The sequence below is a fragment of the Sciurus vulgaris genome (assembly GCF_902686455.1).
Source record: "Sciurus vulgaris genome assembly, chromosome: 8".
In the NCBI taxonomy this organism is placed as follows: Eukaryota; Metazoa; Chordata; class Mammalia; order Rodentia; family Sciuridae; genus Sciurus; species Sciurus vulgaris.
The window spans coordinates 136,740,683-136,765,337 of NC_136468.1; the positions used below are offsets into that span (position 1 = coordinate 136,740,683).

General features: G+C 58.8%; 2 protein-coding genes across 8 annotated transcripts in view; both read left to right on the top strand.

The window, feature by feature from the left end:
• The window catches only part of UBE3B (ubiquitin protein ligase E3B), a 224,352-nt gene that overhangs the window by 76,058 nt on the left and 123,639 nt on the right, over positions 1 to 24,655 (top strand). The window lies entirely within an intron of this gene.
• On the top strand, positions 85 to 20,796 carry MVK (mevalonate kinase). 4 transcript variants are annotated; one of them, XM_079151405.1, is made up of 11 exons: positions 85 to 169; positions 1,242 to 1,333; positions 2,177 to 2,324; positions 5,619 to 5,763; positions 7,549 to 7,704; positions 11,612 to 11,715; positions 12,217 to 12,262; positions 15,854 to 15,944; positions 16,355 to 16,471; positions 19,259 to 19,412; positions 20,608 to 20,795. In XM_079151405.1, exons 2-11 carry the CDS (start codon positions 1,256 to 1,258, stop codon positions 20,757 to 20,759), a joined length of 1,191 nt encoding a protein of 396 aa, XP_079007531.1. In that variant the 5' UTR covers positions 85 to 169; positions 1,242 to 1,255; the 3' UTR covers positions 20,760 to 20,795. The 4 variants fall into 4 exon arrangements, with proteins under 4 accessions (XP_079007531.1, XP_079007533.1, XP_079007532.1 ...); XM_079151406.1 differs by lacking the exon at positions 85 to 169 and adding an exon at positions 730 to 1,109; XM_079151407.1 differs by lacking the exon at positions 16,355 to 16,471 and having other exon boundaries at positions 20,608 to 20,796.

Below are 24,655 nucleotides of genomic sequence, written 5' to 3' on the forward strand. Positions count from 1 at the left end.
GTTGCGATTCCTATTGGCCAATGCTCTAGCCAATTGGTAAAGGGGGTTCCCGGCTTGCGTGCTCTGATTGGATGGAGGGAGGCCCCCTCCCACCGGGCGCTGGCTCTTGTGGATGGTGGAGTCCCGGAGCAGTTCAGGTTCCCGGCAGAAGGGGCGGCGGCGGCGGCAGGTGAGAAGCTGGGGGTCTCAGGACCGGGTGGCGCGAGACCCGAGACCAAGGACGACCCCGGGGCAGGAGGCCAGCTTCTTTGGCTCAGTTTCCCCAACTCCGAGAAGTCGTCCTGAGGTCGGCAACCTGGAATCTGACTGTTCCTAAGAGAAGGGAGCGTAGGGTCCTTAGCTCATAGTGCGAGTGAGGTCTTCGTGTAATAAGGTAGTTCACGGAAGGCCCTCGACGAAGGCTAGCTTCGCATTATTTGTGAAAAGGTAAAATGCTACACACCTGGAGACCCAGCAAGACGCTTTCTGCACTTGTTGCAGAAATCTTCGCATAAGTGTGCAAAACGGGGCATAACAGGTGTGTTCCGCAGCCGTGTTTATAATTGTGACACGTTGGAAACCGTCTCAGTGTCCAGGAAAGAGATTTTTTTCGTCCACGATTTCATGTGAATCAATCAATCTCAGTCTCCCTCCTCTCCCTCCCTTTTCCTCCCTCCCCCTCCTTCTCCCCTCCTTCCTTCTTCTGCCCTCTTCTTTCTTCCCTCTTCTGTCTGCCCCGCTCTTCCTTGCTAGGGATCAAACATAGGGCCTTGTTCATTGCTCATGCTAGCAATGTGTTCTACCACTGAGCTACCTTCCCAACCCTCATGTGAATTTCTATCTTCAATAGTAGTAATAATAAAAGCCAAAACCAAGAACAGAGCTGGTAATAATTAGCTATCAGTAATTAAGTGATTACAACATTGCCAGACACTTGCTTAGTTTAACTTTCCTAATGAGGTGTTGAAGTAGGTTACAGTATCATCCCTATATAATGTATGGGTAAACTGAAATTCACAGTCATTTAAGTGAGTTAGCGAAGATGACATCACTGGGGAGTAGAAGAGCTGGAATTTGAACTCTTGTCTTTCTCATTTTCCCGGTTGACTGTCATACTGCCCTGCTTTCAGGTACATAGCAAGTGCTCTTCATTCTGTTGTCATTGTGACAAAGATGAACTTGAACTGGGCTTTCTCTAAGATCTCTTCCTGATGTCCTGACATGTAGGCACCTTTGTTCCTCTCTCTGGCTTTCCCTTTCAGGATTCCCAAGCGCCATGTTGTCAGAAGTCCTGCTGGTGTCTTCTCCAGGAAAAGTCATCCTTCATGGAGAACACGCCGTGGTCCATGGCAAGGTAAAAAGTCCCCAGAGCTTTTGAGGATTGGATCCCGCTCCCCCCCCCCCAACCCCTCACTGATCTTGCAAGAAGGTGAAGTGAGACCCTGAGGCATAGCTTGGGAGCAGAGCAGGGAGGAGGCTCATTTCTCCCCAGCCAGACCAGGAAAAACAAGGTCTTACGCCCACTGAAGAACTTCTCTGGTCTTACTCATAAAGATAGCAAAAGATGATATATAAAACCCTTCATGTGGCATGAAATCACTTAGAGAAGGAGCTGGTGGAGAGAAACAGATGTTTGAAGACTGAGCCTAGGGCATTCCTGTGTTTAGAAGTTGGAAGGATGATCCAGCAAACAATCAGAAACATGCATTTTATCTCATTTATCCTTTGCAGCTACCTCAGGAGGGACATCCTTTTATTGTCCTGTTTACAGATATGGAAGCTCAGGCTTAGAGAGTTGATAACTTGACCAAGCTTCCCATACCTTGTACATGTAGTAGTGAACCCACCTCTGTCTGAACCTGAAGCTCACGCTCATTTGAAGTGCAGTTCTTTATGTTCTTACCTTATGTTTCTCTTTGAAAATGTAGAGATTTTGGGGAAGCAATTCCTTGGTGTTGAGAACCTCTGAAATTTTCCTTGGGGAATGCAATATAAGTGGGTACAAACTCCTAACTGAGTGGTAGTGGCTGTGCCCAGGCCCAGTGGGACAGCATGCCAAGGCCGATCCCCAGGTCTGTCGAGGCATGGGTGGGAGTGGCCTGTGTGCTGGTATTTGCCCTCACTTCTCAGCATATTGACTCTGGTCCTTTTCCCCCCTGCCCCCTTCAGCTTACTACTTTTGCCCTTTATTGTACAGGTCGCACTGGCCGTGGCCTTGAACTTGAGAACATTCCTCCGGCTTCAACCTCACAGCAATGGGAAAGTGAGCCTCAACTTACCAAACATTGGTGTCAGGCAGGTCTGGGATGTGGCCAGGCTTCAGCTGTTGGACACAAGCTTTATGGGTAAGTGGAAGCAGGAGAAGCCAGCAGTGAGAAGAGCCTGGGCCCTGAAGAGGGGGAGAGAAGGCACCTGGGTAGGTTCTAGGCTGTTCCCGAGAGAGCCAGAGGCCAGGCATTTTAGGGCTATTTTCTATCCTGACCCCATAAAATTAGCTTCACTTATTTAGATTTTTGTCTTAATTTAAAAGTGTGAACTATGCACCAGATATCTGTGGGCCTTGTGGACATATTATCAAGGTCTGTGGTTAAGTGAAAAAACACAAGATGTAAACAGCATCCATGCATACATGCATGAGATCAGTGTGCCAATGCATAGAAAAAACATTAAGCGTGGTGGTGCACACCTGTAATCCCAACTACTCAGGAGGCCGAGGCAGAGGATTTCAAGTTCAGGGCCAGCCTGGGCAACTTAGGGAGGTCCTGCCTCAAAATAAAGTTAAAGAAAGGGCTGAGGATGTAACAGTGTAGAGCTCTTACCTAGCATGTGCAAGGCCCTGGGCTCAATCCCCATTACTGCAGGAAAAAATGATAGAAAAAGGTCTGAGGTAACAGACATCAAGCTGATCTCTGGGAGGGTCCTAGGGGTGGAGATTGGACAGAACCACACCTCCTATAATGTTTCTTTCAACAGGGAAAAGGAATGGTGAGCATTTCATGTGATTAAAAAAAAAAAAAAAGTGTTTTTTTTTTTTTTTTTTTTTCTTTTTTGGTACCAGGGATTGAACCCAGAGGTGCTTAACTACTGAGCCACATCCCCAGCTCTTTTTTATTTTTTATTTTGAGATAGAGTCTTGCCAAGTTGCTTAGGACCTCGCTAAGTTGCTGAGGCTGGCTTTGAATTTGCAGTCCTACTACCTCAGCATTCTGAGTGGCTGGGATTACAGGAGTGTGCCACCACGGCTGGTGATTTGGAAATTCTTAAAAACAGGATTGGGTGTAGCTCGGTGGAGCAGTGTGTGATTAGCATGCATGAGGCCTTGAGTTCAAACCACAGCCCAAAAAGAAGAAAAAAGTATTAACAATGAAAGTAACTTGTGCTTATTACTGGAAAATATAGTCAACAAAATGACAGATGTCAAAAAATAAATTCACCTATTATTGCTTCCCTCTTTCCCAATAACCACCTTAGGCATTTTGGTATTAATCCTTCTGAGTGATTTTCTATCAATATGGAGATATTTGGATTGACTGAGATAGAGAGATATCTTGGTTTTTACCCCAAATTGGGTCAGTTCAGTCTGGGGTTGCAGCTCAGTGGTAGAGCGCTTACCTAGCATGTGTGAGGCACTGGGATTGATCCTCAGCACCACATATAAATAAATAAAATAAAGGTCCATCGGCAACTAAAAAAAAAAAAAAATTGGGTTTGTCCATTATCCACTTTTCAGGAACGTGTGCATTTTTTTTCTTCAGTGTATCCGGATCATTTTTCCTTGCCAGTAAGTAAGGGCACTGCTGTTGGTGGCATGGGGAAGGTTGTGTCCACCCATAAGCAGGCTCATTTTCCTCAGCTGGGAACCGCTGTCTGCCCCAGCCTGGAGTTACTTTCTGTTCTCCATCTGTGGTCTCCTTTCTGGGCTGACATCTCATTGTTGGCAGTGGTGTTCCTCTGCAAGCCTTGGGCAAGTGACACTCCCCTTGGGCTTTCTTCCAAACTGTACCTTAACTTTGAGGAGCCACAGTGGCTCATAGGAGATGGAGTGAGGGTTGAAAGCCTTCAGGCTGTGGGTGGCCCAGCACTGGGTTCAATCAGCACCACCAAAAATAAAAATAAAAATGAATCTCACAGCAGCCGTTCTAAACCTGTCATGCCTTGGAATCCCAGAGGACATTTTTACTGTTATTTTTTACCAGTTTAGGTGGATTCCTGGCCTTGTCTGTCTCCTGTTGAGAATCGTTAGTGGGTAGGGGCTGCATGTGTGTATTTTGAAAGTTGTTTCCTGGGTGACGCTAGGGACACCCTCAGTTAAGTGCCACTGCCTGGGAGCATGCCTCAGAAGGTGGCCGAGTAGAGCACCTGGGACTTGCTTCCTGTGGTGCCCAGGGCCACCCAGCCAGGCCAGAAACGTTCCCTGAGAACGGGCTACTGCATTGGTAAGTCAGTAGCACGAGATGGCAGCAACCTGGAGTGGACCACTCAGACTTCCCGGGCGAGCCCGGCAGGTCACACTGCCTCCCGGGCCCCCACGAACAGGGTTGTGTTGCCTGGCTGAGGTGGACTGTGAACTCCGGCAGGACCGGAGGCTGTGGTGCTGAGCACGGGGGACAGGTAAGGGCTCGTTCATCCACTTCAGAAGGAGACAGAAGCACTCTGAGCCCTTTGGAGACACGTTGTCTGCAGGCTGAAGTGTCCGCCATCTTTGGATGTCTTAGAATCCTCCAGCTCTCCCTGGAAGTAGTGACGTTACTCATGCCCGTTACGTGGATGTGAAAACTGAAGTACAGAGGTCCCCTGGCTTGAGCCACCCAGCGTGCCAGTCTATAGAAAGGATTCAGATCCAGTTCTCTCTAAACTCTAAAGCCTGTTGCATCTCCAGGGCGGAGACCTGCAGTGCCTCGGCTGACATCTCATAGGTGCCCTGAAGCATCCTAGCTCGGGCATACCAACTCCACTTCGTACTCTCCTTAGAACTTGGCCTGAGGCTCTGGGAGCAATCTGTAAAGATGGACTGGTCAGACTCGCTCGGCCTCCTCAGTGTCGCAGAGGAAGGTGGCTCAAGCCACAGGTGGCACCTGTCTCTGGGAAAAACCTACTACCTCACCTTTCCCTCTTGCCCAACCAACATTTCATGTTACTGCTTTTGAGTTTCTAGTCTCCCTAATTATCTTTTGGGAGAGGAAAATACCTGGGGAATAACTTAATACTGCCTTGATTTTGTACAAAGGAAGGTGAAAGGCCAGCCTTTGAGACTGAGCCAGCGTCCACTCTGCACGTGCACTTGTTTAAGCTGCTATTAAGTGAGAACTTAATATGTGTGAGGAGCTGTGCTAAGAATTTTACGAACCTTGCTTAACTCTATCTTCATGGCAGCCCTATGAAGAGGTACTATTGATAGCAACTGAGGTTCAGAGAAGGTAAGTCACATGCTCAAGGCCACACAGGGAGTGAATGGCACAGTTGGGACCCCATTCCCGTCTGCCGACCCCAAGGCTCTGGGTCAACAGAGAGACTCTGCTCTGGGGCTGGGCTGTGAGTCCGTGCCTGTCCATATTCTGCTTCCAGTGACTACCCAGTTTTAGTCTAGTTTATAGAAACCCCTGAGGCCTCTCACCCACCTGTGTTTGCGTGTCTGACAGAGCAAGGTGACGTCCCAGCGCCCGTCCCAGAGCAAGTGGAGAAGCTGAAGGAGGTGGCAGGCCTCGCCGAGGACTGTGCTGCAGCCGAGCGCCTGGCTGTGCTGGCCTTCCTGTACCTGTACCTGGCCATCTGTGGCAGGCAGAGGTATGTGCATGCTCTGCGGAAGGAGTCCCGTTCAGCCCCCGTGCGGGAGCGGGGAGAGTTCCAGTCCCGCCCTGCTGGAGTGCGCATGCCTCCTTCCCGGCCTTGAGGAGCAGCGGCCACCAGCTGTCCTTCCCCGGTGCCCAGGGCCTCGCCAGATGCTCTGTAGATGGCAACCCTGGGACAGAGGCGCTACCTTGTTTTACACCCGGTGGAAACTCAGACCAACGGGGACACTGCCCGTCAGCCGGTTGGGAAGGGGGTTCCCTCCAGCACCTGCCTCTCCCACACTTCTCTGTTCTCTTTGAGCAAAGCCGGGTCCCTTCTGGGATCCATGGTGTGGCCCCTCCTGGGGCACAGCTGGAGAGGGACCGTGATCCACAGTCTGCCGCAGGAAACCTGGTCAGCAGAGTGAAACCCCTGTCCCCTTCACTTTCACTCTGATGTAGGACGCCAGCTCCCGAGGGTGGCAGTACTGTGGGGGTGCTGTCACGAGGTGTAGAAGCACGCACTCCACAGGTAGACCGCGTGGGTTCCGGCTCCAGCCGTGCTGCTTGCCAGCTTGTCTGAGCCTCTCTGAGCCTCAGCTTCCTCATCTGCACAATGGGTGCGGTAATGGCACCTCAGGTGCTTGGCAAGCCTGGCCCACAGCTTCATCAATGTCATTACTGAGAATTCCTTAGGAAATAATAAGGGAGATCCGGAATCCACATCACGTGGCCTTGCACCGTGACGGGCACACAGTGAGCGTACAGAAGTATTTTTTTGTGCAGAGCACAAAGTGTGCCCCTCCTGTCGAGCCACAGGCACTGACTCAACGTCTGCTGCGCTGAGGACACACTTGTAAATGGCCAATGCTTGCTGTCTCCTGCTCGAATTTTTTTTTTCTTGTACTGGCGATTAAACCCAGGGTGCTTAACCACTGAGCCACAGCTCCAGCCCTTTTTAGCTTTTATTTTGAGACGGAGTCTTGCTAAGTTGCTTAGGGCCTCACTAAGTTGCTGAGCCTGGCCTTGAACTTACGAGCCTTCTGCCTCAGCCTCCTGAGCCTCTGGGATTGCAGGCATGCCCTGCTGCGCCTGGCTCAGTGCAGGGATTCTCGGCTTGGGAGGGGCATGTCCTTGAGTGGGTGGGAGTCCTTTCAGAATAACCCTGAGAAGGCCCGTGGAGCGCTGTCATTTTTATGTGCGGCAAATGGGCAAAGTGCCTAGTGGCAGTTGCTGAACATGAGGCTGACAGGTGTCACTGGGAGTCCGTGTAAGGTGTGTGATTCCAAACTCCGCGGCCGTCCACAGCAGACCTGGCTGCTGTCTGGGGCACAGGCCTCCCCGGGAGCTCCCCACCGGGTGTGCTGCGAGGAGGCCATAGTGGAGGAAGACTTCTTTGGGGCCCTGCAGGGCCGCTAGAGGTGGCCCTGTGGGTGGTCCCGAAAGGTCACCATGGCAGTGACACCTGAGAGGGTCTCGAAGGATGGGTAGGGCCTCGCAGGCAGCCGGCCAGCTGGGGCTGAGAACAGGGCCGTTCGGCCTAGTGTGAGGGAGCAGGGCATCGCCGTGCAGGAGGCGCCCTGGCGAGCTCTGGCCGGGCAGCGCAGTGATTCAGTGGGCCTGGGACACATCTCCTAGTTGTCCGATCCACCGTGAGCACCCAGCGTCCAGTCAGGCAGTCTCCCTGCGTTCAGGAAACTGGTCAGATGCTCAGACTCTGAACCTGGTCCCTGGCCCTGATCCAGTGTCGGCACCTCACTGTCCTTACGAGAGTCACACTTTGCACCTTGGCGTGTTGCAGGACCCTGCCGAGCCTGGACATCGTGGTGTGGTCAGAGCTGCCCACTGGGGCGGGCCTGGGCTCCAGCGCTGCCTACTCGGTGTGTCTGGCGGCCGCCCTCCTGACCGTGTGCGAGGAGATCCCAAACCCGCTGGAGGATGGCCAGCACACCAGCAGGTAATCACGGTCCTGGGCCTCCTGTGTGCCAGGCCCAAGCAAGGAGTCTCTCCCGGGGACTGGTCACCTCCCCGTGTGGTGCGAGGTGTCACGGGCACTCAACCCGAGACGAAGCTGAGGCCCACAGAGGCCAGGCATCAGGGCTGCACGCTAGCGACGGCAGAGTGGGGTGTGAACCCAGCCGCGTGAACTCAGGGTCGAGCCCTGCACCCCTGCGCTGAGCTGCTTCTGTGCCACCCTCACCCCGTCTGGGCTCTTTGAAGTCCAAGCGCCCGTGGCGTGGGCGATGGCCACAGGTGAAGGTGGACTTCTCGCTTCTGCACTCACGTCCTGTGGGACCTGGGCCTGGTCACTACACCCCTGGTGCTTCGTGTCCTCCTCTGCATGGTCATGAGAGTGCCAAGGGGTTACTGTGAGTTCAGACCAGACAGTTATGAGGAAGAGCGTAAGGTGCCCAGGTTGGCATTAGGAGGCATCTGCTGGAGGTGGGCAGCTCTCCTCTGGGCAGCTCTCCTCGTGCCCTCGCCTCCTCCCCGTTGGGGAGGGTCGCCTGTGGTCCTCACGGTGGGGTACACCGCTTCCATCACTTGCAGGTGCTCCCTGAGAAACCACCCCAAGTTCAGAGGCCATGCGACCTTCCTGGCCTGGCGCGTTGTGGGAAGGCCCCAGAGTTCCCCGGCAGCTTCGCTGTGGGCATCTCCCTGGGCCCATGTGGCTTGGGGAACCCACCCAGCTGGGGGCTCTTGGGGCCAGCCGCGTGGTGCCGGCCACAGTGCTTTTCAGGTGGACTGCTGGTCTCCTCTGGCTCCAGTCTGGCCAGCAGAGGAGAAGGCTTCCGGGGGGCTGGGCGTCCAGTGGACAGAGCTGTTGTTAACACCCGGGGTATGCCCGCACCTCGTGGGTCCTCAGTGGGCCGCAGAGAGGAGCAGGACCCACGATGCAGCGCCTGCCCTGTGGCCGAGGAGCCTGTCCTCTGCCTGAGTTTGGTCTGAGCCGCGTTTCTCTCTCTGGCCCTGGAGGTGCCTGTTATGGCTTCTGACACATCCAGTCGTTCCGTCCCTGAGACACGTAGGGCACATTCAGCCGAGCTCAGTGCAGCCCCAAGGTCCCCATGGTCCTCACGGGCCTGGGTGGTGCTGGAGGCTGTGGGTGACTGTCCCGGTGCCTGGGGTCCCTCTGCTGGCTCCTTGGGTGGGGAAGTGGGGCAGAAGCTGCCACGGGTCGGGGGGGGACTCCAGCCGAAAAGAGATGGTGCTCTGGGCAGCGCCATCCTCCAGGACGTCCGTAGCTTTGTCTGTGAACCCGCCACGTAGCCTGGGGCCTCCTCCCTGGGCTCCATTTCCTCACCTGGCAGTCAGGGACTGCACCTGAGGATCCCTCGCAGGGTTCTTCTGTCCTTGGGGTTCGGTGGTCCTGTGATGGTGCTGCTGCAGGGCGACTTGGAGACGGCTGCTCATGACTCTGGGCTGGTTGCTGGTCATAGCCAGACCAGCGAAGGCCTGCTTGCCGGGTCCCCTGAATACACAGCCTCATCAGCCCCACAGTCTGGCTTTGCTCTTAAGGCTGCATGTGCATGTGTGTGTGTGCAGGTGTGTGTGCGTGCATGCATGTGTGTGTGTGCACGTGGGCACATGTGTGGTCTTTCTCATGTTGCTTCTGACCTGTTCTCCGGCCTCCCCTGAAGACCCAGCCATTCCTCACCCACCTGCCCCCTGCCACTTCCCAGTTGAAGAAACTGGCCCAGTTCTCTCTGGAGACTTGACTCTGAGCCCCTGAGGAAGGACCTGGGCAGCATGGGGGAGCCTCGTGCTGCTGAGAGGGAGTCAGCCACTGGTTCCCGTCCCTCTCCGTCGCGTGGCTGCTGCTTCCGGGCACGTCGCTGCCCTTTAGTTCTGGCCCAACTCCAGGAGTTGCACAAGTGGGGCCCTCTGGCTGACGCCCCCTGCCCGCCTCCCCTGTTTGGCAAGAGGTACACTCCATTCAGCCTGCATCACACTTACCTAAGTGTCCGTTTTGGAGTTAAATATTGCGGCGTGACTAATCTGTGACTAAATATTGATTGCGTACAGATCTCCAGGCTCCAGCAAGTTACAACCATGTCTCTTTTTGCTCCCAGCCGTGAACTTAGTTAACATGTTGCTCGATAAGCACCAGGGGGTGAAGGAGCAAGTCTTGGCACCGTGGTGTTTCGGGGCCAGAGCTCAGGCTCCAGGTCAGCAGAGATGCTTCCTATGTAGCCACGGAACCACTGTGATCTTGGGGATGACGTTTTGACCTCTGAGCCTGTTTCTGCTTCCGTGTGAAAGGGGATGGTAATGGCGCCGTCCCTGCAGGTCACTGAGAGGCTGAGAGCAAAGCACAAGCCTTGCACTGGCTGCTCCATGGTGTCCACCCTGTGGCTCCTCTCAGTCATGGCCGCAGCCCTGAGCCAGGCGCAGGCGCCCGCGTCCTCGCTTGGCAGGTGAGGAAGGAGGCTCCGGAGATGCGTGTATATATGTAGATAGACAGACTCAGCAGGGAGGGAGATAGATAGATAGACAGACAGACAGAGATACACACATGCGCGAATATATATACCTGTACACGTGTATATGTACAATTTTTTTTTTGGTACTGCGGATTGAACCCAGAGGCTCTTTACCACTGAGCAACATCCCCAGTCCTTTTTCTTTTTGAGACAGGGTCTCACTGAATTGCGTAGGGCCCTACTAAGGTGCTGAGACTGGCCTTGAACTTGTCATCCTCCTGCCTCAGCCTCCTGAGCCACTGGGATAACAGGTGTGCGCCACTGTGCCTGGCCCTAGTCCTTTTTTATTTTTGAGACAGGGTCTTGCTAAGTTGCTGAGGCTGCCCTCAAATTTGTGATTCCCCTGCCTCAGCCTCCCGAGTCCCAAGTCGCTATGTAACAGGCGTGTGCCATCACACCAGCTCAGGGGGCAGCTGACTTGCCCAGGGCTCTCCAGCGAATGCTGCGCACTGAGCCACATCCCCAGCCCTTGAACTGGGTTTTGAGTGCATCCAGGAGCCACGATGGGAAGAGCACACGGTCACCAAGGCACATGTCACGTGACTCACATGTCCTTCCCATCTCACAGAGAAGGGAGGGCGAGGGCTGGAGCAGCTGTAGGGAGGCCCGCGAGTCAGCGGCAGGTTGGGGTTCCAGCCAGCCCACCACTGCAGCCCAACTTGCCCTGCGCCTGGCCCTGTACAACCACCCTTGGCTGCTGCTGTTCCGTGGGGGCGGGGTCCACGGAGAGGAAGTGCGAGTGGAGGGAAGAGGGGCGGCCGGGCTGCTTGCTTCTCCTGGGTCCCACCAGACTGTCTGGGTCCCTTCACGTGAGCTGGTGAGCCCGCGCCCACTCTATGGCGGCCCCTTGTGCTTTGGAGAGATTCAGAGATGGCTGGTGCCAACCCAGCCTGAAGGCCCCTCTCGGGCTCCTGGACTGGGATTTGTTGCAACTGTGCGTTTGCCTGCCTGTGGGTGTGGGAAGCCCCCAGCCTCCCCCTCTTCCTAAAGTCAAGCTTGGCTCAGGAGCAGGCAGAGGGCCCTGGCAGTGACAGCGACCGTCTGCCGTGTGTGGACACCTCACCGGGCACCGGGCCTTGAGCCTCGGCCACTGAGGGAGGCAAGGCCCGGGGAAGCTGGGTAGCTGGCCCAGAGCCACTCGGCTGGGAAGAGGCCGAGGACTGTGGGCACCAAAGCCCGGGCTCTTCCCGCTGCGCCTCAGGCTTCGGGGGAAGGGAGAGGAGGCTCAGCCTGGTCTCGAGCGCGCAGTCCGTGCTGGTGGCTCTCTCTGGCGTGGGGCCTTGTCCTCCACCATGCACAGGCCGCAGCTCCGCCATCGGCCGCCAAGGTCTCCCTGGCCCACTCACCACCGCGGTGCTCAAGGTGTTTCTGTGTCCCCAGGTGGTCGGAGGAGAACCTGGAGCTCATCAACAAGTGGGCCTTCCAGGGGGAGCGGGTGATTCACGGGAACCCCTCGGGGGTGGACAACGCCGTCAGCACGTGGGGTAGGTGCCGCCTGGGCTGCTTTCCTTCCTTCACTGGCCCCCCGGCTTGGGTGAGTGGATCCACGGGTCTGAGGACAAGAGCTTTTCCTGCTCTGGGAGGGAGCAAGCGAGCGGACGCCGGCTCCGCCTCCCACCGACCTCCACCTCTGGGTGGGCTGCACAGCCTCGCGACGGAGGCTCCAGGGCTCTGCTCGCCCCAGCCGTGTCCTCCCCTCGGAGGAGGCTGGGTGCTCTTGCCAGGCCTAGACACCAGGCCTGGGCCCAGCTTCACCGTGTGGCCTGGTGGAGCCAAACTGGGCAGCTGGGGGGCCGCGAGGGCCAGGCCTGGCGGGAGCCTCCGGGGTCCATTCTTGCCTCCTGGCCCCTTTGCGGCTGGGGCTGAGGTGACCAGCTGTACTGCCTCGCCTGTTCCTCTCGGGGCCAAACATGGGCCTCGAGTCCACCCTCCCCAGGGGCACGTGTGCTGTCCTCCAGTTCTGACCTGCTTGGCTTTTTCCTCAGGGGGAGCCCTCCGGTACCAGCAAGGGAAGATCTCCTCCTTGAAGAGGTAATGGGGGGAGCGCAGTGTGTCCCTGATCCCTGGGGGGCTGTGGAGAGCGCTGCGCCTTTGGAAGTCAGCAGGGGCAGGTGCCCCTGAGCTCATTCCCTGCTGGCGGGGCCCCAGGTACAGAAGGCAGGCCTGGCAGTGGCCCTCCGCTCTTCAGCCTTGAGGGTTAGAGGGGAAAGTCGCACGTGGCCGTCCCATCCACCTCCCAGAAAGCAGCTCTTCCACAGGCCCCTGGCTGCACGTTTGTGGGTCCATTTAGTGAACAAAATTGGTGTTCTTCCTGTGCTTCTGATGACATGTCCCGAGCCTGGGAACACAGATGGGAATCTCAGTGTCCAGGAACCCCCTCTGTGAGGGATAGTGAGGGTTGCCATACAGGCCACAGGCCAGCAGACTGAAGCCCGCTTCTGGGCTCAGGAGAGGCTCAGAGCGGAGGGGACGCGGCACCTCACCTGTTTTCTGGGTCTCTGGAATCCCAGGCGTGCGGGTTACGCAGGCGTGCGGGTTACGTTCCGTTTGCCCCCTGGTGGAGATGTCAGGCGCAGGGGCCGCAGTGGACAGCAAGCGGGAGACGCTGACTCCTCCAGGCTGGGTAGCAGTGTGCGTCCCAGGGACCTTGCTGCCCCTGGTGCCTTCTGCGTCTCCTGCTTCTTCACTCAGGGAGTTTTCTCTGCAGCTGGGCAGCCCGTCCTGGCCCTCTGCCCCCGCCAGCTGGTCCGTCAGCGGCTCCACAGTGGAGTCCGGGGCCACACGCTTCCCCTGCCTGTGCCCAGGGAGCTTCCGTTGGGCCTGGCTCTGTCAGCGTCCGGCGCTGCGCCTGCCCTCCTGTGGCTCTGCACTTGAGACTGGATCATTCTTTGGCGGGGGGCCATCCTGTGCAGTATGGGATGCTCATCAGCATCCCTGGCCTCTTTCGGTAGAGGTCAGTAGCACCTCACAGCTATGACAATCAAAAATGTCTCCAGACGTTGCCCAGCGTCCCCTGGAGGGCGTGATCACCCTGGCGCCAACCCCTGCTCCACCCTGGGGAGGAAGCAGAGCCAAGGAGGCACGAGGACCAGCTTCCTCTGCCCGGTGGTCGCCAGTGGAGCCTCAGGAGCCCAGTGGGAAATGGCTTTGCCAGCAGGTCCTGTCTGTGGGAGTTGAGTGGACGGAGCTGTGGGGCCTGGCCTGCCCCAGCAGCCCACAGTGATGAGCAGAGGCAGCTGGCGTGACCAGAGCGAAGGCAACCAGAGGGCTCGGAATTTGCTGTCCAGCTGCAGTGGGGGCCTGGGGTGGTGCCTTTCATTCATCCCGTGCTTCCCGAGAGCCAGTCGTATCCTGAGCATGGGACCCGGCCCCTCGGAGGGACTCCACCTCTGTGGGCAGGGGAACCCTGGTGCTGGAGCCGCGAGCGCAGAGGCTCTGGGGCCCAGGCCTGGTCTGCCCCCAGCTCCACCCTCTGCCACGGGGCGGTCACTCTCCAGGCTCCGTCTTCCCGTTCGTATCAGGAGCGCTGTTCTAAAGTGCTTAACTGTCTGCTGACCAGGCATCCGTTCCATGCATATTATTGAGCACCTACTACACGCTAAGCACTGCGGCCTCAGCAGGTGGTTGCTTTCGTGGGCCTCACCCTTGTGGGGAGACAGCCACCAAATAAAATGCTCTGGAGAGCTTGTCAGGCAGTCACAGCGCCTCCAGGAAACAAGGCTGGGCGAGGAACCAGAAACTGATGGCTGATCAGTGCCGTCCTGGGGCCAGAGGGGCTTCTGGGAGGCTACCGTGGAGCAGACCGGAGTGAACTAGAGTGAGCCGCACAGCTGCAGGCGGCCAGTCTCTGGAAGAATAAATGCAAGTGCCAAGGCCCTGGGGCAGGAGCAGCAGCCAGGGGGCCAGGGTGACGGGGTGGGAGGAGATGGGGTTGGAGGGGGCCTGACCCAGAGCACGGAAGCACTTCCAGGGTAGAGCCCTGAGCTGCGGCCGCTGGGCGTTGGCACGCCGGGTTTGTGGCGCTGGCAGCAGGCCCGCGGCAGAGGACTCATCTGAGATGGGTGAAGACCCGTGCACGCGCTCCCCTCCCTGTGGGTGGGGACAGAGCAGGCGACCTTGGCCACTTGCTGCCGGGTGCACCATGAACAGATGGCAGGTTCTCTGAGAGGCTGGGAGGCTGGACTCCACTTTAATCCCACGATGGCTTAAAGAGGAGCCCTTTCCCCCCAGAGCACACGATGCTTCTCCGTAGAAAAACACATTGTTTGTGAAGTGGATCAAGACGCGGCCTCCCAGGACGCTGCCCTTTTGAGCAACGACTTGTCTTGAAAGGAAAGAGAAAGGCCAAATAGAATGTTCATCCTTTGTAAAGTTAAAAAAAAGAGCGAGCAGCCGCCGAGGCCGAGAATCGATATTAATTTCATGGGCTTATGGGCAGTGAGATAAAGCAGTTTTCCCACCGCCTGTCCCAGCCCGGCTGGGTTGCAGTCTTGAACTGTGAAGCGCGTGAATAAAGGTGTCACGGCCGCACTCCTTAGCTGGCTCTGGCCAGAGCACGTCCAGGGTCTCCGCCCACCCCCGGCCTGCGGCGCTCCAGAAGACAGGCTGGATACAGAAGAGGGCAGCTCAGGTCCCCAAGGATAGGGCACCACAGGACAGTCAGCATCCAGGAGGGTTGGCAGGGTCTTGCTGGAAAGTAGGCTGACTGCACTCTCACTGGGCGCCCCGCTCCCTTCCCTGGGCTGCCCAGGGGAGATGGACTCCCTGTAGCCACCTGTGCCTGGGCCACTGGTCTGGGACCACCCAAGTCGGACAGGGAGGGCACTCCCCACGCTGGAAGCCGTCCTCAGCAGTCCCGCCTCCTCCTCGCTGTCCTGCACCCGCCTCTGTGATGCGGCTACAGGTGGAGCACCCTAATCTCCGAATCTGAAATCCAGAGTATTCTGAAATCCACCCTGAGCTTAAAAACTTACAGGTTTGGCAGCATTTTGGATTTTGGATCTTCTGATCAGGGACGCGCAACCAGTAAGGTCTGTGCACTTATTCCCAAATCTGAAAACCTGAAATCCGAAACAGTTCTGGCCCCACGTGTTTGGGAGAAGGGACCCCAGACCTGTGCCTACACTAGCTGGCCGGCCCAGCACCCACTCCATGCCCCCTGCAGGACCCCCAGCACCTTCCGCTCCGGCTCCCTGGCCGTGATGAGCCCCGCCCTTCCTTGCCCACTGTGGCCAGCCTGAACCTGTGCCTAGATGAATGTGCCCTGCCCCGCCACCTCCAGACTTTGCACACGACACTCCCTGCTGGCAGCGTTTGCCCTCGCTGCCTCTGCCCCGGTAGCTCTTACCCTCGGTTCTCAGCTTACTCCGTCATGCCTGGGAAAGCCCCGAGGACACCCCTTTGTCCCCAGGCTGAGCGGGGTTCCTCTGTGGGTGCTGAGCACCTCGAGGGTGCCAGCTGAAGCTGAATGCACGCGTGCGTGAGTGAAGAGCCGAGGCTGCTGTGGCCCATGATGTCACCTCCCTGGGCCGCTGCCTCCTCTTCCCTGCCCGGGTGGGGCAGAGTCCGGGTTCCTGTCCGTCCAATTCAGCTCCTCCATCCTGTCTCCTCTTCACCCTGCAGGCCCCCAGCTCTCCAGATCCTGCTGACCAACACCAAGGTCCCACGAAGCACCAAGGCCCTGGTGGCTAGTGTCAGGGACAGGCTGATCAAGGTGCTTCTGGTTTCCCATGGGTGGGCTCCAGGAGGCAGGGCACGGTCACTTTTGGCTTTCGGAGCTCTGCCTCTAGCTGATGGGCTTTGGAGGGGTGCAGTCTGTGGGGCGGGGAGCCTGGGAGGCCCTTGGCAGCAAAGGGGGTGCTGTCGGAGCTTCCAACCCAGCCAGAGGCAGGATGGGGATTCCCGAAATTGGTGCTGGGGTTCCTTAGTCACGTGGGCTTTGCAGCTCGGGTCCCCCTGATGTCAGCCTGTGGCGCGAGGCGCAGAGCAGCCTGGGAGGAGAGCGGTTTCCCTGGAGGTGGGTGCGGGTGGTGGGGACGCCTCCCCCACCCTCTCTGCTGGGGGCCACCAGTGTCCGCCTGCCCTGGCGCCTGGGCCTCAACAGCCTGCCCGCCCTCCCTGCAGTTCCCTGAGATCGTGGCGCCCCTCCTGGCCTCCATCGACGCCATCTCCTTGGAGTGTGAGCGCGTGCTGGCAGAGATGGCTTCGGCCCCGGCGCTGGGGCAGTACCTCGTGCTGGAAGTAAGAGCTGCGAGCCGCCTGCCTGGGGGGTGGGCCTCAGGCTCTCGCCGGTCTGGCCCCGGCCTGCGCCACTGCTGACTGCCTGTGTCACACTCGCCTGCTTGGGGTCAGGCAGGCTCCAAAGTTGTCATGCCCCCACCGTTTGCATGACCCTGGTGACCCACTTGGGGGGCCAGGCCTGTGTCTGAATCCTAGCGCCCCCAGTGTGCTGAGCGGCCTCGCTGGAGGCCACATGCTCTGAGGTCTCACAGGTGACGCACAAGCACAGTGCCTGGTGCCACCAGCTCGGTGAGTCAAGGCCTCTGGCCCAGTAAACGTGGCCTGGCGATAACAGCTGCGGCTCCCCATGGAGGCCCGGGCTGTGCCGCAGTGGCCGCCTGGGAGGTGAGGCGTCTGCTTGAGGGGGGCCTGGGCATCTGCCCCTCACCACTCCTGGGCGGTCCCAGTGCCCCGGGGCAGAGCAGCCACCATCCAGCCACACAGTTCCGTGGGGAGGCAGGTGGAGGCACGATGTCCAGGCAGGTGGATGGGCTTGGTGTTGGGCAGAGCCTGTGCCCAGTGCTGCGTCGGCACCGGCTGCTCTGACCCTCCCCGGCTCCTTCCTGGGTTCCCTGTTGCCCTCCTTGCCTGGTGCCTCCCTGCCCGACTCCCCCAGATCCCTGGTAACGAAGGGAGGCTGCGGGAGGCCGGCCTTCACAGACGCGCCCTCCCATCAACCTCCAGGTGGCTGTGCAGCCCGTGTTGCAGATGTGAAGACAGGTGCACGCCAGGCACGGCGGTTCACGCCTACAGTCCCAGAGCTGGGAGGCGGAGGCAGGAGGAATGCAAAGCAATCTAGAGACCTGTCTCCAAATCTTTAGAAAGGGCTGGGGACGTGGCTCATGGCTCGGTGGTAAAGCGTCCCTGGTTCAGTCTCCAGTACTGGGGAAAGAAAAGAGCAAACAAAAAGACAAGAACCTGAGCTGGGAGTCAGCGACCGCCTCCTGGGTCATCCGCGAGCCTGGCTTGCTCACGGCTTTACCCAGCAGAGCTTTCATGAGCGCCTACTATGTGCCAGGCCCTGGGAGTCCGGTAATCCCTGTGTCTGTGTCCTCGTTCCCCAGCCTGTGCCTCCTGGCCCTCCGTTCCTCCCACTTAGGAAGGAGGAGCACCGTCCCCCGGGAAGGAATCAGTAATGACAGTACCGCCTCGCGTACCCATGGAGCCCCGGGGAGTGCCGAGCGGCCCGCTGAGCACACATCGCGTGTATTTTGGGCTGTGGCGGCCGCTGGAGTGTGCAGCTCTGCTCCTGGGCAGCGTTGCGCTCAAACCAGCGAGCTCTTCTGTGTCACAACCTGTCATCTGATCCCCGGCAGATTTTGGATCAGAATGTGACAGGTGTCTGGAACCTGCCTCAGCAACGTGACACCTGGTGCTCAGGCGCAGAGAGGGGGCCCCAGAAGTCTTCCACATCCAGCCGGCCGGGCTGCCACCGGGGCTCATGCCTGTCTGCTCCTTTGTCACAAGTGCTGGGCGGATGGGAGGCAGGTGGGGGCTGACCCAAGCCTGTCCACTGCCCAGCCCCGGGCAGGAGCCACAGGTGGGCTCTGGCAGAGGTGTCGTGTGACTGGTGGCCCAGAGCACAGCCTTCCTGGCAACCTGGCGGCTCCGTGGAGAGGCGGGGGGGCGGGATGCCCGGCACTCTCGCGGGCAGGTCAAAGGACCTGAAGCTCTGAGCCTCTTTCCCCCGTAGTAAAACCAGGAGGTTGGTAATGTGCCCATAAAGCCACCGACAGCAGCAGCCAGGGCTTTCAGGCTGGTCTCATACCAGACACGCACAGAAGACACCCCGCCCACCTCAGGCACCGAGGCAGAGGGTACTCAGGACCCTGTTGTCCAGGGAGACAGACTCAGCCAGGGACCTCCCCCAAGGCCACATGGCCAAGGAGAGGCAGACTTGAACTCCAGAACCCAAGCCTTAACTCCCCGATGGCAGGGTCCCGCCTCTAGTGTGGAGCCCAGCGTGCTGGGTGTGCACGGTAAATGGAACAATAGAGGTGGCTGCTGATATTTTATTATCTTATTGTTTCTTCCATGTGCATCTTGCTTGATCCTGGAGAGCAGGAATTTCATTGTGCATCACTGAAGAGACCTAGACAGATCCTTAGCTCTCCCCACTCTCCATGACCCTATGATAAATACAGCCTTGTTCTTTTTCTGGTCAGTCTCTGAGGCAGCTGTGGGGTAGCATATTATTTGAAACTTTTTCCTCTTGCAAATGACAGAAGTCCATTTCAACCAGGCTTTAGCAGAAAAAGAATTTATTGGTTCCAAACTGAGAAGACCAAAAATAACAGCTTCAAGTATAGCTTGATCCAGCAGTTGAAACGATGCGGTTGGGAACCTGTCTTTCATGAAATCTGATCATGTGGCAGGGCAGAGAATTTTGGAAGCCTGTGTCTGAAGTTAACTAACTCCAGCAACTCCAGTGGAAAGAGGCAGAGAAAACCCCAGGAAGGTCTGGCTGACCCCACTTGGGTCAAATGCCCATCCTTGAGCAGTTGGGTCGGAGGCTTCTTGGGCAGGGTCAGGGCAAGAACCGGCCACCATGGTGGGAGGGTGAACTGAGCTCTTTTCAGGCCTTGTGGGAAGTCCTGCAGGTAGGAGGGGCTCTCTTACTAGCAAAGAGGGACAGCGTGCCAGGGAGTCAGTGTCTGCCGTCTCGTCAGTGGCTGGGAGGTGGACGGCGTTTGCGCGGTGGGCAGAGGGCCTTGGGCTCGGGCAGGAACTGCGGACTCTTCTCCCCAGGAGCTCATCGACATGAACCAGCACCACCTGAACGCCCTGGGCGTGGGCCATGCCTCCCTGGACCGGCTCTGCCAGGTGACCACGGCTCGCGGGCTGCACAGCAAGCTCACTGGGGCAGGTGGCGGCGGCTGCGGCATCACGCTCCTCAGGCCAGGTACCGGGGGGACCGAGGCTGCACCCGAGAACCCCTGTGCGGAGGCAGAGAACTGGGGTGGGTTTCAGCCCTGCTGTATGACCTCGGGCAAGTTGATTGACCTCTCTGGACCCTTGTGTCCAAATGGCACCGCAGAGATGAACCCGTGCCCAGATTCAGAGAGGAGCGCGGCAGAGCGCCTGGCTGGGGCTGGCCCGGCTCAGGGCTCCTGCCGCGGTGGCTGCTCCCACCTCTGGCCTGAGAATAGCGAGAAGGTGGTCCGCCTGGTCGGCCGCCCCGCTCTTGACCCGGCTGGGATGGGGACTGACCTTGCTTCAGAATGCACGGGCTCCTTTCCCTTGGCCTCTGGGAAGAGCAGGGCCGGGCCAAGGGCGCAGGTCAGACCCGCCGCCCAGGACGGTTCCAATGGAGGACGCGGACCTGCATGCTGCCCTGGTTTGCCCGCTCCTGCTGGTCCCCCTTCTCTTGACCCGCTTCCTTTTCCATCCCTCCTCTCCCTGAGCTTGGCACTGAGCCCACGGAGGACAGGCGGCCCCCTCGGGTCGTGACCCCTGGCCTCGGGAGGTGGCTGCGTCCTCGGCCGCAGCCCTGGCTGCTGGGTCCTGGTGCCGGCTGGTGGCGGTGACACTTGTGGAGTGTGCCTGCCAGGCGCTTGGTCAGCAGCTGCCCCCGTTCAGCCTCCCAGGAGCTCTGGGGGTGTCGAGGTGGCATCAGCCCATTCCCAGATGAGGACACTGAGGCCAGAGAAGCCCACCACTGGCCAGTACGTGCCAAGGCGGGTCCATGTGACTTGAACCTTTGTAAGCTTTCTGGTTGTTTGGATTTTGGGGATTTGTCCGTCTTCCGTTCTGGGATTGGACCCGGGCGCTCACCACGGAGCTACATTCCCAGCCCTTTTTGTTTTAAGACGAGTTCTCGCTAAGTTGTTGAGGCTGGCTTCGATCTTAGGATCCTCTTGCCCCAGCCTCCCAGGTCACTGGGATGACGGGGAGTACCATCATCCCTCGCTCCAGGACCCCGGAAGGGAGCATGGTCAGCGTGCCAGCACGGGAGCGGGGGGCTGGAGTGGCCTCTTGAGCCCGGGGCCTTTGCACAGGAAGGCATGGCGGGAGGCCCGGGTCCCGGTCTTCTCCTCGCATGGCATGGACCTTCCCCACGGGAGCCGACGTGTCCATGGCGCCCTGCCTTCCCCCAGGTCTGGAGCAGGAGGAGGTGGAGGCCACGAAGCAGGCCCTGACCAGCTGCGGGTTTGACTGTTGGGAAACCAGCATCGGTGCCCCTGGAGTCTCCATCCACTCGGCCACCTCCCTGGACGGCCCTGTCCGGCAAGCCCTGGGTGTCCTCTGAGACGAGCCTGAGCCCGCAGCTCCATGAAGAAGCCCCTTTCTGGATGTCCCTGGGGCTGCAGTCAGCGTCTGCAGGCCAGCAGGTGCCCAGCTCCTGCGTCGACGCGCCTCCAGCCCCTGAAGCTGCGGCCACGCCCGCAGTTCCAGCAGTGACCGTCTGCCCTCTGCACGAGTGGTGGCCCTGATGCTCTTGTGCGTCCGTCTGCCCGGGCCACACCTCCACTGTGCACACCCCAGCGCTGGCCGCTTTCGTGACATGGTCTGGAGCCTGCGCCATCCCTCGCCTCTCCCTCCCACCTCCTCCAGGAAGCCCTCCAGCCTGGCGGGCTGAGCCTTCACCTCCCACCCATTGGGATGGGCCGCCTGTGCCCCTGCCCTCGGGTCCAGCTGGCTGGGCTCCCCAGAGCTGGCCGGTGAGCTTTGTGTGCTGCCCTAGGGCCCGAGGGTTGGCGGAGCGAGCGGGGTTCTCGGCACTGTCTGCCAGTCTGTCCTTGGGGGCCTTGCAGAGAAGATGGCAGGGAGGGAATAAAGACTCTGGAAGAGGAAGGTCCGATGCCACGGTGCCTGGTCCCCGTCCGACGCCGCGGTGCCTGGTCCCCACCTGGCCCGCTTTGAACTCACAGTACCAAGCAGCGTGGCTTTTTCTGAAATGGCAGACTCCGTCAGAAACCCTTCAGCACCGGGCATGGTGGGCACACCTGTAGTTCCAGTGACTGGGGAGGCCAAGGCAGGAGGATTGCAAGTTCAAGGCCAGCGACTTAGGGAGGCCCTGTCTCAAAATTTTAAAAAAGGGCTGGAGATGTGACTCCATGATTTTTCAATTTCCGGTACCAAAAAAAAAAAAAAAAAAAAAAAAAAAGAGTGCGAAAGAGAGAGAAAGCCATGTAGCAAGCTCACTGCCAGCAGAACCTCAGGGAGCAGCAGATGTGAGAGGCAGGGGCCGTGGCAGGGGTGTCAGGATGTGGTTCCCGGCTTGGTGCATGTCTGCCCTTGGCCACTAGGGGGCAGCTGGCGCCTTTCCCAGCGTCCTCAGGAGGAGGGTTGGGGCTGGCCTGAGGGCCAGGCCTGCCCTGAGGGTCACTGCCAGGAATGTGAGCACCAGGAAGCCACCAGATCCAGCTTAACTTGTGAAGGTGGCCCCAGCATCACGGGGTTCCCTGCCCCTGCTCTTTGAAACAGAAATAACTCGTAAACAATACTGAGCCTGAGCACTTCCCACCGACCAGGCAGGGGTAAGCACTATACATTCATCACCTCTTCCAATCTACCCAACTTCAGAGCAGAATCACTGGTCTCATCCTCATTTTATAGGCCAGGAAACTGAAGAGCAGAGAGGTTGAGTGACTTGCCCAAGGCCACACAGCTAATCAGCATCAGAGACAGGCTCCGGAGCCTGCCCCCAGCCTGCTTTGGCCTGTGCTCATCATGTCCTCTGGGTGTCAGTGTACTTGGTTAGGGTGGATCTGGGGCTTGGTTCTTTCTACCCACATGATTTGAATGAGCCATCAGGGCTAGAGCTGCTAGCAGGGCGAGCACGCGGGGTGACGGCTGCTTTCCAGACTGTCAGTCAAGGGGACTTAGGGGCCCCCCAGGCATCCCTCAGTGCCTGCGGCAGCTTGGAACTGGAGGTTGTGCAGGGCTTGCCCGAGGCTCAAGGCCCACCCTCCTTCCCATCCCCTGGAGCAGGTGGCTGCCCCAGGGAGGTACCACCTGGGTGCCCGTCAGCACAGCCTTACCTCACGAGCCCAGTGCTGCCCTCCTGGCCATGCGGCTTTGGAGTTACCTTTGCATCTGATGTGATGGGCAGCGTCACCCCTCCCTGCCCCCTGCAGTGTCCTCAGCCACCCGCCCACAGAAACCCCCTGGGAGCATCCAGGAGACACCAGGAACCCAGCCCACCCCCAGATACTCTGACTTAGCTGCTCTCTGTGGGGCTCCATTGCTGAGGCCTGTAGAGGCTCCCGGGTGATTCCGATGGGCAGCCAGGCTGAGTTCACTGAACCGGGAGCCCCCACGTGCCCAGTGTGATGGCTCCACATCAGCCCGAGGCCCACGGCCTTGTGGCCTGGGGCAACCCAGCCCAACTTCCAAGGCTGCAGACTCATCTCAAAAATGAGAATACTAACAATACCCCTTTAGGGCGGCATCACAAAGCCTGAAAGAAAAGACCCATAAAGCCTGTGGCACTACCTGGCCCGTGAAAAGTGCTCCTTATTGTCGTTATCTCGTGCTCAACGAGAAGAACTCTAACAGCCGCTTGTAGTGCCAGCCATGCCGGTCCACACCCCAAGGTGCAGGCCCCGGGGTTCACTGTTGGAGAAACACAGCTTCCTCGGCCACCCCGACCCTCTGCAGAGCCAGCACCTAGCCCAGGTGCCCTTTGCCAGGTGGGGGACCGTTGGCATTTGGAGCTGCACCTGCCTCTGCAGCCTTGTGGGCCAGGGCCGCCCCTGAGACTCGAGTTGCCAGGGGGCTCCCTGGCTCTGGAGATGGCACCAGGCGGGGCGGCCATGCCCGTGCGGGGTTCTCTCCGTGAGGACCCTTTTCCCCGAGAACGTTGCCCCCGAGCCGCCCTGTCGGCCGTTCCCGGTCAGTGGAGGACAGCGGGCAAGTTGGGGCTGGTCCCTCTGCCTTGCGTGGGTGGGGGGTGCTGGGCATCAGCTCCTCCCGGCTTCCAGCAAGTCTGGGCAGCGCCTCGCGGTCCCTCCACACCTGCCATCTGCCTGGAAGGGGTGGCGGGCAGGCCCGAGTCCGCCCTCCCGGCTCTCGTCACCCTCAGCGAGACAGCAGGTGCGCTGAAAGGAAAGCACGGGCCACCAGGACGCAGAACGTCGGAGCACCGAGTCGCCGCCACGCAGGTCCCCCGGGGCGGATCCCACTGGCAGGGCCGCCCGGCCACCGCTGCTCCTGTTCAGGGTCGGCATTGGTGTCCACATAGTTCACCTCCACTGCCCTGGTGTGGTCACCTCGCCACGGTGGACCCGGAATGTCCAGAACCTGACCAGAGCCACCCGCCTGGCGAGTTCCCCGCCCTACAGCCCGCGCCCAACCCGCACCCGGTGCCCACGCCCCGCCCACCCGCTCGCCCCGCCCACACCTGCGCTCTTGCCCTACCCACACCACATCCCCTTGGGTCCGGCTGCACGTGACCTCCCACACCGCGAGGTCTGGCCCGAGTTCGCCTTGGTCACTCGGGCGGGCGGGGTAAGAAGGGGCTGTGCGGACAGCTGCAGCCCTGGGGCCTGGGGCTGCTGACGCCAACTCTGAAGGGCAACCGGGGTCTTCCATCGTGGACCTTGCAATAGGAAGGACAAGCCTTGGGGTGGACCCCACCTCCTGTGACTGGGGCTCTGCCTCCCCCAAAGGAGAGCAAAGGCTCCTCCTCCCAGCTCATGAGCACCACGCGTTCAGCCACTACTGTGTTCCAGGACACGTTAGCTCCCGAGTCCCGAGGCTGTTCCCTCCGCCCATACCCAGAGCAAACCCATGAGGAAAGTGTGTCAGTCCCCACATCCGTCATCAGGTGTAGAAGCCAGACCGAGACAGGTGCGTGGACTCTGAGTAGAGTGCTCTTCCTGTGACACCCTGGCTGCCTTTGCCCCATATAGGTGTGTGAGCTTTCATTAGAGAAGATAGGCTAACAGGATGCAGACAAGGGAAGGAGAGGAGAAACCCAAAAGAAGGGACAAGACAGCTTGCTGTGTGACCTGGGGCAAATCTCTTGCCCTCTCTGGGCCTGTTTCCCTATCCATAGAAATAATGACGTCTTTTGACTGCGCCAGGACCTTTCTTGCCCTCATGTCTTCTTTTATCCCCCAAGTCGTTGGTATTTTGTGGGCTTTGGGCTCAGATAGGTCTGATCGCGTCTCATAGCCCAGCCACTTCCAGCTTGGGACC

What these genes read in the sequence shown, in the direction of transcription:
- MVK (XM_079151405.1), top strand. Translation starts at nt 1,256, where the DNA reads ATGTTGTCAGAAGTCCTGCTGGTGTCTTCTCCAGGAAAAGTCATCCTT. An exon ending in ACGCCGTGGTCCATGGCAAG is followed by an intron (nt 1,334 to 2,176) that starts GTAAAAAGTCCC and finishes TTTATTGTACAG; the next exon opens with GTCGCACTGGCCGTGGCCTT. An exon ending in CAACGCCGTCAGCACGTGGG is followed by an intron (nt 11,716 to 12,216) that starts GTAGGTGCCGCC and finishes CTTTTTCCTCAG; the next exon opens with GGGGAGCCCTCCGGTACCAG.